Source organism: Erpetoichthys calabaricus, chromosome 8, assembly GCF_900747795.2.
Source record: "Erpetoichthys calabaricus chromosome 8, fErpCal1.3, whole genome shotgun sequence".
Taxonomy (NCBI): Eukaryota; Metazoa; Chordata; class Cladistia; order Polypteriformes; family Polypteridae; genus Erpetoichthys; species Erpetoichthys calabaricus.
Window position 1 is genome coordinate 114,660,417 of NC_041401.2, and position 12,768 is coordinate 114,673,184.

Consider the following 12,768-nt stretch of genomic DNA (forward strand, 5'->3'; position numbering starts at 1 on the left):
GTGTACTTATCAATTGTGTGTATGTCGGTCACGTAACTACACTTGCAGAGTCACCCCAAAAAAAAAAGCTTGAGTCAGATTCCTTGCATGCATACACACTTGGCCAATAAATCTGCCAGGAAGAATGGGATAAACTGTTCAAATGCAGGTGTGAAAAGCTTGAAGAGATTTACCATGTCTGCCAAAGAGGCTCCTACAAAGTACTGAATTAAAAGTCTGCATAAATATATGAATCACAGATACACACATACACATACATATATTTTGCATATAAGTTGGTGCAAAAGTCAGTAAGGGGAACATGTTTAATTCACACTCCTCACAGTTTCTGGTTAAGTACTAGTAGTCATAGTGTTGATAGACCTTAGCTGTGTAACAAAAAAAGGGACTGAACACAAGAAGCTTATGGTTAGTTCAAATACATTTTAATAGCTTTACATTTCCTCCTGAATAAATGTATAATAAGAAGGATCACATCTGAAGACTTTAGAAGCAGTACACACATTTTTTTTTTGCTGTGTTTTACAACAAAGAAGGTAGTCAAAACAGTTTCAACAAATAAATCTGCAACACTGCAAAGTTCTTGCTTTTTAACTAGAATGGATGCATCCACTTGACATGTTAGTGTGTTGCAAGTGGTGGTAGCAAAAATATGAAATTCTACACTACTGCTACAACATACCCATTTTTAAAGCATAAACATATCACTGAACTTTGTACATGTGACAACAATGAATCTATATACCTATAAATTCAACTGTTATTTCTTTTGCAGTTCCTACATTTATTTTTAGATTATTCAGGCTACACATGTTGACTAGTTCAGATCATCTTCATCATCAACGTTTATTGCACCTTTCTCGGGTAGGTTTGCAGCAGCAACATACTGAGGTGGGCTCACCAGTCTCCTCTATATCCAACAACTTCCTCCAGCCCTTCTTGGGGAATACCCAGACAATACCACAAAAATCAAAAGATTAAAAAAAATCCATCATGTCCTGGGTCTGCCCACTTGGTCTCCTCTCAATGGGTCATATCTGCTAAACCTCCTGTGGAATAAACTTGGGGGCATCCTAACCATATGCCCAAACCATCTTTAGAGACCCCTCTCAGTCTTGAGAAACAGCAACTCTACATAGAGGTTCTGCCCATACTGCAAAACTCCTCACCCTTTCATGGAAAAGAAATCCTGTGTAAGGAATCATGTTTTGGTTATTCTTATTCAGGCATTACCCACATCTCTTTACTATAGCTGGGGATGGAGATATAGAACAAATGGTGTATTGGCAAAACAGTCCATAGACTCAGCTGCTGATTCAACACCATAGTGTAGAACAATGTTTGTAAAACTGTTGCAGCACTGATTTGCTGATCAGCTTACAATCACCTCTATTCAAGTCCTCAGGGTACTTGAACTCATCCACTTGCTGCAGCTGCTCTCACCTTAACTGCAGGACACAATCCACTCTTTTCTAGAGCACAACCATGGCTACAGATTTGGTAATGCTTATTCTAATCCCAACCAAATCCCAATCATCTGTGAAATAATGGAACATGTTTAAATGGGTGAACACATTGACCATGTACCACTTGGTATCAAAACTACAATATTCTAGGGCCAATGTTGCATGCCACTTGGTTGCAATATTTGTGGTGTGAGATTTACATTTGCATACTTGCAATTAAGACCATTCAGTATGGGACTGGACTCTGCCAATGGTGCATCTTTGTCTGGAGATATGTGCTCCAGTTAAAGTTATTCAAGGCAAATCCATCTAAAGCAGAGGCAACACAAAGGACAATCCATAATTAATTCTCATGAATGTTACAATTGTAAATCAAGTAGAATCTGGGCTGGAACAAGGATACATGGACCACTAATACAGCCATAACTAAGAATGGTATTTGCTAGCTAGGACATATTGGACAAGTGCCCCTAGCCAGCTCAGCCTAAAAAAAAATGTGTTGAATCATATTGTGGGCTTTCCAACCAAAAACAGAAGGGTGAAAGATGAGTGCAACAGCAGTCAGGTGACAGGCAAGAGTGGGACAGCCCTATAGATACTACACCTTGAAAAAATGTCTTTTTTAAAACAGCATGTGCAAGTGAAAGCTGTTTGCGTGCAACAAATAAAATTGGAGAACGGCTTAGAGGTACTGTCAGAATACCTGCTTTCTGTCAGAATAAAAATGACATAGTGGTCACCATAAAGAAGTGTTGAACTTTTGTCTGCTTAAGCTTAAGATTCAAAACATATATGAAAATTACAGCAACTTATTAAAAAAGCAGTGAAGAGAAAAAATAAAATCAAAATATTTTTACACTTTAGCTTACTTTGGTTAACCTCAAAAAAAAAACCTGATTATTTTGGCTGCTCCTACCTCCCAGAACATTTAACAACTTGAGCAATGATTAGCCTAGGGGTTTTCACATAGAAAGAATGTACATACAGGCAGTGCTATTTTGTTCAATTCTAAGAACCTGAACAAAGTTTACCTTAAACTCGACAGTACTGTCAACAAAAAATATTTTTAATCCAAGAAAAACAAAATTTAAATGCTAAACTCACTGACATTTAAGGACACGTACCTGAAATATTTAAACTAATTATTTCAATCTTGACATTTAATTCTATCATATTTCTTTAGCCCTTTTAGGGATTTTTCCTTATTCCTGTATTGCAAAGAAAGATGAAACTTTTGGAAAAAAAATTCAGTGTGAGAAAATGTGAATGACTTAAGTTAAGAAGTGCATTCTTCTACTTAAACTCATTAGAAGAAATCTGCATAAACAACAATAGTGTTGTTGTTATCAGGTAACGTGCCACTGGAGTGTAACCTGAACTGAGAGCACAGGTTTCTGTTTGGGGGTTAAATCATACAACAGAGCAAACAACAGATTTCAGGACACAGCAAAGGTATTCTCATAGAGCTGGTGGAGATAGCAAATATTGCCACTGAACATAATATAATGTTCAGGAGATAAATTTCTCAATCAAGAAAAACAAAACTGCTTAACTGGGAAGTTACTGTCATGTATAGAACATGTGAACCTGGAGTTGGTAGGTACAAGTGATCAGCTCAAGAAAAGCAGAAGTTAAGAAAGAAAATAAACAGATTTTAAGGGCAAGGGAAGAGAAAGTAAGTTGTATCATCAGATACTGTATCACCAGACCTGGTCAGGGTGACCCAAACAGTATTTTAATTGTGTTTAAAACCTCATGTTACCATCTTCAACGCAATAATATGTCTACAATTTATAAAAATTTTCATCAGTGTACTCATGACACTGTTGTACAGCAAATGCACATTCTCACAGCCTTCACCTTCTTTTTATTTTCTTTTTGTTTCACAGCAAACAGTACCTGGCAAATGACAATTTGAAAAACAAGCTCTAAATCGACACTTTTATGCACTTACCATAAACAGGTTTTCTTATTCCACAGCAGAGTGCATGCATAAAACACAAAGCCGGAAAATGTCATTAAAAATAAAAGCCCCAGGAGGAAATCGACACAGAAAGCATCAGGGCCAGTTCTGAATCACAAGTTCAGGCAACATGAAGAGATGATGACAGTCATTTTGCCAGTGTAGTAAAGATTAAATAAAAAACAGTGAAATGCTTTAAAAATCACTGTAATCACATTTTGCAAGATTTTTCATAATAACAATTTGCATATTCTTTCAGTAAAGGTTACATATTTTTTCACTTTTATTCCAAGTAAAAAATATTGAGTTATGTTTTAAAATATTGATGATACCATTCATGAAGAAAGTTTGCTTTCTTAAGTGTTAAAAAAAAATGAGTGCAATGCTGCTGAGATGACGTGCTAAATGTTCATTAAAATATGATTAGGGTAAGTCCATTTCACAGCATGAGCTTTGCACTGCTGCTCTGTATCCTTGATCTCACAGGTTGATAGTTTAGCTAAAAAACGGCCTCCTCTTCCTCTTTCTTTAACCTCTTGCGCAGATGATCTCCAATTGCAGCCAGCCGACTACTTTTAACAACAGAGTTGCTCAAAGCCTCTGCAAACCTTGATACCTCTGAATCTCTGAAAGAAATATAAATTAAACATTTTAAGGCTTTTGTTTTTGAAAATTTGTAAATATTAACACAAAAAATGTTACTCTCTGTGAAAGAAATCAATTAAATAAATTTTTAAAAAGATACGTTTGGTATTTTTCAACTTGAATTTTTTTCCAGAATAGTTTGTCACAGGAAATAGTGTTCTTTAATAAATTATTTTTTAAATAAATAAAAAATTGTCATGCCTGTTCTTCTTGATTATTAAACAATAGTCTTCAGGGTACCCAAATGTGAAAATGAAAGTCTTAAAACTTAACCAAATATGACCATTTTCAAGCAGAAAATGCTCTTAAATATTGATCTATGTCTTGAGATTCACTCATATTGTAAAACAGAGTATCCAGATTGCTTTTGGGGCAAAAATGTATGATTTGTGAGATTTCATCATTTTAAAAAATATCCAGTTGTGTTGTTCACCTTTTGCCTGTCTCCTTCTGTGGCAACCTTGCATCCCCAAGGGCGTGGATTCCTTTTTTGAATGCTGCAGCTGAATCAAGCTGTTTGAGTGATATTATTCCCAAACATTTTATACCAGCGATATGTTCTACTATGAAGAAGTAAAAAGGCAATGACTTGCTAAATAGTTTTAAACATATGGTCTTGTGCAGTTTTACTACCTTCAAGAAACATTCAACAGACAAATGACTAGAAATGTATATTTATTTCTAGAAAAATACTGCCAAGAGTCTGTGATAAAACATATTATATTTAATTTCCTTCTGTTATCACAAATATATCTCGGAAAAACAGAATGTAAGTTTTCTGAAATCAAAATCTTTGCCTCTGAAAAAGTGGACATATTCACTAAATTTAAATGCCTGTGTTTTCATGTATCAACCAGTGTTCCACAGACCCTTTTTGAAACAGCAAGAATAGGCATGGTTGTTTTTCTTAGAATTTATAATAAATAATGAACACAACTTCCTGTGGCAAATTAATGTATGCTATGACTGAAATAATAACCGACTTGAAAAATACCAAATCTATTCTTTAAATAAACATTCAATAAGCTGCTATTTTATGAAAACAAAACCAAAATAAAATGAATGAAATCAATGCTTACAGAAAACTGTATTGAAAAACATTACTGACTTTCCCTGAGGAAACACATAATGAAAATTCTTTGCCATCTACTGGAAAGAAACAATAAACTGTATTACATAAAAAGCAGACCTATTACAGTGCTGAAGGAAATCGAGTACTTATTTTGAAATGTGGAGAACAGATACCAAGGACACCAATAAAAATAAGCAAACTAACAAATAAGTATAGTTACACTGAAAGATTACATTTAGAAATTACTCACTGAACATAAACATTTCTAGGACTGTACAAGGCTTATACAGTGCCTTCAGAAAGTATCCAGACTCCCTTCACTTTTTTCACATTTTGTGATGTAGTTTAGTGCAAAATTGTTTAAATTTATTTTTTCATTCTTCAATCAACACTCAATACCCCAGAATGAAAATGCAAAAACACAATTTTAGGAATTTTGCAATTTATATAAAAAAAAAAAAAATATCACATTGACACATTTATTAAGATTCTTTGCTTTGACACACCTGCAATTTGGCTCAGGTGAATCTCATTTTATTGATAACTAGCCAACCCGCGGCGTAGCATACGCCACATAATTACGTACTGATGGGTGAACACTTCATGAAAGACACAGTTGTCCAAATGGGGTTGGTTTTGAGGATACGACTGTAGGTGAATGAAAAGATGTAACTCTGGAGAGGGCAACATACAATACAGCGTTTTACACGTTGCATACAGCGATTCATATCGAAGCATAGACACTGCTAAGACCATAGGATACCCCTCGCAAACTGTTTTACACGCTGCATACAGAGATTCACGTCCGCGACAAACAATTGTTTTACACGCTGCATACAGCGATTCACATCCGCGACAAATATGATTCTTCTTAGATGGTGCTGTCGCGTCCACCCTCGCTCTCGAAGCGTACTCACTGCCTGGTCATGTGCCTGCTCGCAAGAGCAACTAACAGAGACCCGCCCACCAACTGTAAGAGCATGGGATATCCCTTGTAAACTGTTCTACACGCCACATACAGCGATTCACATCCACAACAAATGGGTGTCTTGCTTGCGCTGGCGGCGGCTTAGTGAATTATATATATATAGATTATTGAGATGTTTCTACACCATTGTTTGGAGACGACCTGTAGTCCATTCATTTGATTGCACATGATTAGCAAAGGCACACACCTGTCTATAGAAGGTGCCACAGTTGACAATGTTCATCAAGGAATTGCTTGCAGAGCTTATAGACAGGATTTTGTTGGTGTACAGATCTGGGAAAGGCTACAAAAATACCTGCACAACTTAAAGATCCCAAGGGCACGGTGTGCTCCATAATTCTTAAATAGATTATATTTGGAACAAGCAAAACTCTTCCTACAGTTGGCCACCTGGCCAAACTGAGCAACTGGGGGAGATGGGCCATGGTAAGAGAGGTCTCCAAGAACCCAATGATCACTCTGGCCGAACTCCAGAAAACCTGTGTGGAGATGAAAGAAACTTCCAGAAAGTCAACGAATACTGCAATGCTCCACTAATCTGGACTACGGCATTTAGTGGCCAGATGACACTTGAAAGCCCACTTTGAGTTTGCAAGAAGGCGCCTAAATAACTCTCAGACAATAAGGAACACAAAATTTTTGTCTGATGAAACCTAGATTGAATTGTTTGACCTCAATTCTAAGTGTCATGGTCTGGAGGAAACCAGGCTTTGCCCATCACCTGCACGATACCATTCCAACAATGAAAAATAGTGGTGGCAGTATCATTCTGTGCGGTTGCTTTTCAGTGGCAGAGCTTAGGAGGCTATTCAGGGTTCGGAAAAGCGGAACAGAGCAATGTACAGAGACATCTTTAATGAAAACCTACATCAGAGAATTCTTAACTTCAGACTGGGCCAAAGGTTCACCTTTCAACAGGACAATGATCTGAAAATAGCTGTCCACTGATGGTATCTATGCAACCTGACAAGAGCTTGAGAGGATCTGCAGAGAAGAATGGCAGAAAATCCCTAAATCCAGATGTGCAAAGCTTGTCACATCACACGCAAGAAGACTCCAGGCTGTAATTGCTGCTAAAGATGCTTTCACGAAGTACTAAGTAAAAGGTCTGAATACTTGTGTCAATGTGATGTTTTGTTTATTTATTTTTAATAAATTTCCAAAACTGTTTTAAATCTTGCTTTTGTTATTACAGAATATTGAATGCTGCTCGATAAGGGAAAACATTAATTTAAAAGATTTTTAGCATAAGGCTTATACATAAGAAGACACTGTAAGTTATGTATTGACTACATTTTATATCAGGTACAGGAATTAGAATTACAGAAGAAATCAGTAAGCAAATCATTATACAGTAGCTTTTGAAGGACCCAGTTTTAGATAAACAAGATAAACTTGGTCTTAATCATACAATTGACTGGTGATACTTCATGCTATGGTCAAGAAAGCTTCTTGAGGCATGTAGAAAAATAAGCCTGCTGTCAGTGTATATGGGAAGACTTATAAAGCAATCTGAAAGAAATGTAAATTCATTAAATTCAGAGTGATTACAACAGTTTAAGTACAAATGGAGAAAATCTGAAGCTAGTATACTAAAACCTGAACATCCTAGCATATTCAGCCAACAACTTGCCTCAAAGATGATTAAAAAAAGGTCTCCAAAAACCTGTGGATAAGGGACTAGAGATTACTTTTGGTACAATGTACTGCACTTATTTTTTTTCCACCCAAGGAAATTACATTTCTGTTGATTTTGTGGAATATTATAGCTCATTCTTTGATTTGTTAAGTTATGTCACCTAATATTACTGAAAGGAGAATAAACATGACACTCTCTAATTCAGGGCTGTGCTGGGTCATAACCTATATCCTGGCAGCACTGTGCGCAACTCTGGAAACAGTTCTGGACAGAGCACTAGTACATCACAGAATCCACTCACATCGGGCCCATTTAAAGTCACCAATTAACCTACACATCTTTGGGGATGTTTGAAGAAAACACATGCAAACTCCACATGAATAAAATTCAAGCCAGAATGTTGGATTTATGATGCAGCTTTACTGCCCATGATCGTGTTTCCCAAGAGAAAACCAGTTTTCCACATATTCAGAAATGTTATAAGCAATACTTTATAGATTTATAATTTTCTAACAGAATTTGGAATTTTTATATATTATGATATTTTTTTACCTAAATTCTTAAATATAATACTGAGAATAATTTACAGACAAAGTTTACTACAGAACAATAATGTTGGTATTGCTTTCCTTACACATTGTATAAAAAGTATCTTCAATTGAAATTTTGTAAATTCCACATACATTATATTACACAGAGCAACACTTCCTGTCTCTCTCTTTTTTTTTTCTTTGCTCTTCAAGCTGAGGGGTGGAAACTGTTTTCCTCCTGGTCCATTACTGAACTTCTGTATAAATCATTATGTATGCCATAAATCAGACCAAACTCCATAAGCTGGTGAAAGCATGATGTTCTCTCTTGTCTGGCTGAAATATCTGGAAACCAATGAATTGACTGAGGACAGACAACAGAAAGCATGAAAAGGGTGCCACAGGTGTGCCCTTAAGCCAAGGAGCTATTTTCATGTCAAGAATTTTTTTTTCTTCAAAGTACTATGAATAGCTGAAATTGCATGGGGTTTTCCATTAAGGGTGCAATAAGTATTTAGTTTTATTCCGTCATTTAGAAAAAAAAACTTATAGTAAAAATACAGTTACTACATGGATATAAGACAGCCTTATAATAAAGTTGTGGTATTTGCAAAAGAAACAGCAAAACCACAGTAAGTAACACATTGAAACGTCTGACTGAATTGAAATCTAAATCAAAACATTTTTTAACTTGAACAACGTCTGATTAACTTATGACAAAAAATTATGTCATTTTTTAAATACTGTATATAGCTCAATGTAGAGACATGAAAAGACAAGCTTTGATTGACTATTGATGGCATTAAGAGACTAAAGCGTGTCCACATCTGTAGGAAAAAATATTTCAATATGTCAAAGGATTAAGTATATGTTCTGTATTTTGTGGTGATTTTTGTAAAAATGGAGTAATTTTAGTAGCTACTATTGAATTAACAAAGTAAAAAGGAAAGTGTTAAAAGTATCAATTTAAAAATAAATTCAACCAAAATGTTTAAGCCATTGCAATAAAATGATGGAACAATCCAAATTATCCTTGTCTGCTTATTTTTATTTCTGGTATAAAAATAAATAAATAAATAAAGGTGCTTATACATAACTAATCTAACCATGTTTGCACATAAAGGTCTTTATTACTTACTTGCACTACTGATTATGTCCGTCAATATGTACATAGTTTACTATCAAGTCCTTTTCAGTACAGTAATCCCTCCTCCATCGCGGGGGTTGCGTTCCAGAGCCACCCGCGAAATAGGAAAATCCGCGAAGTAGAAACCATATGTTTATATGGTTATTTTTATATTGTCATGCTTGGGTCACAGATTTGCGCAGAAACACAGGAGGTTGTAGAGAGACAGGAACGTTATTCAAACACTGCAAACAAACATTTGTCTCTTTTTCAAAAGTTTAAACTGTGCTCCATGACAAGACAGAGATGACAGTTCTGTCTCACAATTAAAAGAATGCAAACATATCTTCCTTTTCAAAGGAGTGCAAAGCAAGCAGTCAAAAAAAAAAATCAATAGGGCTTTTTGGCTTTTAAGTATGCGAAGCACCGCCGGTACAAAGCTGTTGAAGGCGGCAGCTCACACCCCCTCCGTCAGGAGCAGAGAGAGATAGAGAGAGAGATAGAGAGAGACAGATAAAAAAAATCAATACGTGCCCTTTGAGCTTTTAAGTATGCGAAGCTCCGTGCAGCATGTCCTTCAGGAAGCAGCTGCACACAGCCCCCCTGCTCACACCCCCCTACGTCAGCGCAAGAGAGAGAGAGAGAGAGAGAGAGAGAGAGAGAAAGTAAGCTGGGTAGCTTCTCAGCCATCTGCCAATAGCGTCCCTTGTATGAAATCAACTGGGCAAACCAACTGAGGAAGCATGTACCAGAAATTAAAAGACCCATTGTCCGCAGAAACCCGCGAAGCAGCGAAAAATCCGCGATATATATTTAAATATGCTTACATATAAAATCCGCGATGGAGTGAAGCCGCGAAAGGCGAAGCGCGATATAGCGAGGGATCACTGTACTTACAATTGTCATACAGTAAAAATCTTTCATGGGGTTGGTGGCAGGATTGGCACCAGCCACTGTAAAAATCCTCACACCGTTCAAGTGTGGTGCTGAGGTGTCACCCGCTGCACTCAGGTTCCAATTCAGGTGGTTTGTCTTGTGATGGGTACGGTAATGCAATATCATACACGCATCCCAATGTTTAATACACTGAATCTTAAGACACCATTACAGTAATTTAAAATGAATAGAGACAACTCAGTTACACATTAAAAATACAGTACAAAAATGACATATACTGCATTAATTCTCAACAGTCTCCTTCTTTGGTATAGGGCTAAATTTTACTTACAGTTTGACAACAGTACATGTCCATCACATATTGATGAAGTGACAATTTTAAGTAAAGCAGCTTTACACTCAGAATCCAAAAAATGTAAATACCAGGTCCTGTTTTCATCACTCTTTTTAGAAATCTAAAAAGTGGCTATCTTGCTATCATTGGTATAAAATTATTTTGCGAGAAACATTTCTATAAAACAACAGGAGAACAGTATTGCAAAATAAATAACCAAAATCATAAGCATACATTCATTTATGGTGAGGCTTTGCTGGACGCCATATTTATAAAACCTGGTGCATTTTTCTTTATGAAGAACATCTTTAAGCGAATGATGTCATGAGTACAAGAAGGATTAAATGCAGTATATTTGCTGGAAAGGATAAATAAAGTACATAACTTGATAACCATCCATCCATCCATTTTCCAACCCGCTGAATCCGAACACAGGGTCACGGGGGTCTGCTGGAGCCAATCCCAGCCAACACAGGGCACAAGGCAGGGAACCAATCCTGGGCAGGGTGCCAACCCACCGCAGGACACACACAAACACACCCACACACCAAGCACACACTAGGGCCAATTTAGAATCGCCAATCCACCTAAAACCAAATATCCATTATGATGATACAATTTCTGAACAAATGCATCTTGACTATGATTATGGTAGTTAGTGGAGAAGAGTTGAAATAAGAAGATTAAGATACTATATAAACATTTTTATATAACTAGCCAAGACAGAAATGATTAATATACAACAAACTTGTACATCTGAAAACACGAATATTATACATTGGTCATTCATATTGATGTTTGAGAATTTTAGCTCACTCTTGCAGAATTGCTTTATTTCAGAAACACTGGTAGATTTTTGAACATAAAATGCTTGTTCCAGATTCTGTCACATCATCATTACTGACTAGGCAAAACTTTAATTTTGCTTCTTTTTAACCATTATATTATGGACTTTCTTTTGTGCTTTGAATCATTGTCTTCCTGCATGACACCACTGCTCTTCAGTTTTGGCTCCCTGACAGATGACCTGACATTAATGGCTCCTTTAATTATGGAAATTTTGCCAAGTCCTAAGGCAGCAAACCATCTGCACAACCAACACCACATTTGATGGCTGGAACAGTGTTCTTACTGTGGAATGATGTGTATGTTTTACGATGGACATAACGTGACCTCTGCTGTCAATAAAAGTCTGCTTTTGTCTTATCTGTTCATTCTCCAAAAAAGCTTGAGTATCTTCTAGATGCCTCCTGGCGAATGTGAAACAAACATTTATATCCTTCTTGGTTAGCAGAGGTTTCCCCCTTGCCACTCCGCAGTGAAGCCCATTTCTAACTATTGTCTTTCAGGGTCAAGATAAGTGATTATTTTGAGCAGAGCTGTGCGTAGCCAAGCTTGACTGTGACTCAAATTATCAATCTAATTATGAAGATTTACATTTTCGAACAGTGCTATTTGGCATTGGATATCTTTGTTCATTAGATAAATAAAATGACTTAAAAATGTAGTGTTCTACTAATTATCATTTATCTAATATATAATTTTAGTTGAGTATCTGAATAAATGCAATGCAACACATTTCCATTAATAGAATTTTAGATGGGGTAAATATGCATTAAATGCAAGGTATATATTAACATAAGTTTATTATGAAGCTTTTCCATTTTAACAATCTGAGACTGTAGAAGTAAAGAAAGTAAGCAGCCTGTTGTGTAAGTATGAAAGAAAAGAAAATTGATAGAGTGAGGACAGAAGCTGAAAACAGGCCACAAATGTTCAATACTGTTGTTGTTTGTATTGCGCTCATTTGCAATGCCCTATTTTTTGGAGGGCTGGTTTTCAAAAAAGTGTCAGCTGTTTTGTGTTCCATGCAGAAATGTTTCCTTCGGTAAATTGAATCCCTCAGTCATTCTGGGTACTATAATCCATACTAAATTCCTTGCATATTACAAGTAAATTTTTCACCGAGATTGAAAAAAAATGTACATTTTGTTACCTTCATAGATCAGTAGTCCTGTCTCTCTGGCACGACAAAGATTTTTTTCTTTGCCTGGGAATGGAGTAGGTGGGTGATTAATTGTCTCTGCCTTCTGCTTGGATCTAGCTTT

At 36.2% G+C, this 12,768-nt stretch overlaps 1 protein-coding gene across 1 annotated transcript in view; it reads right to left on the minus strand.

Moving 5' to 3' along the window:
* Window positions 1–3,272: 3,272 nt before the first annotated feature.
* Window positions 3,273–12,768, minus strand: part of slx9 (SLX9 ribosome biogenesis factor) — a 159,230-nt gene continuing 149,734 nt past the window's right edge. Inside the window, exon 7 of the mRNA XM_028807314.2 lies at window positions 3,273–4,055. Within this exon, the coding sequence (XP_028663147.1) occupies window positions 3,929–4,055 (127 nt within the window). The 3' untranslated portion in view covers window positions 3,273–3,928. The remainder of the gene's footprint in view (window positions 4,056–12,768) is intronic.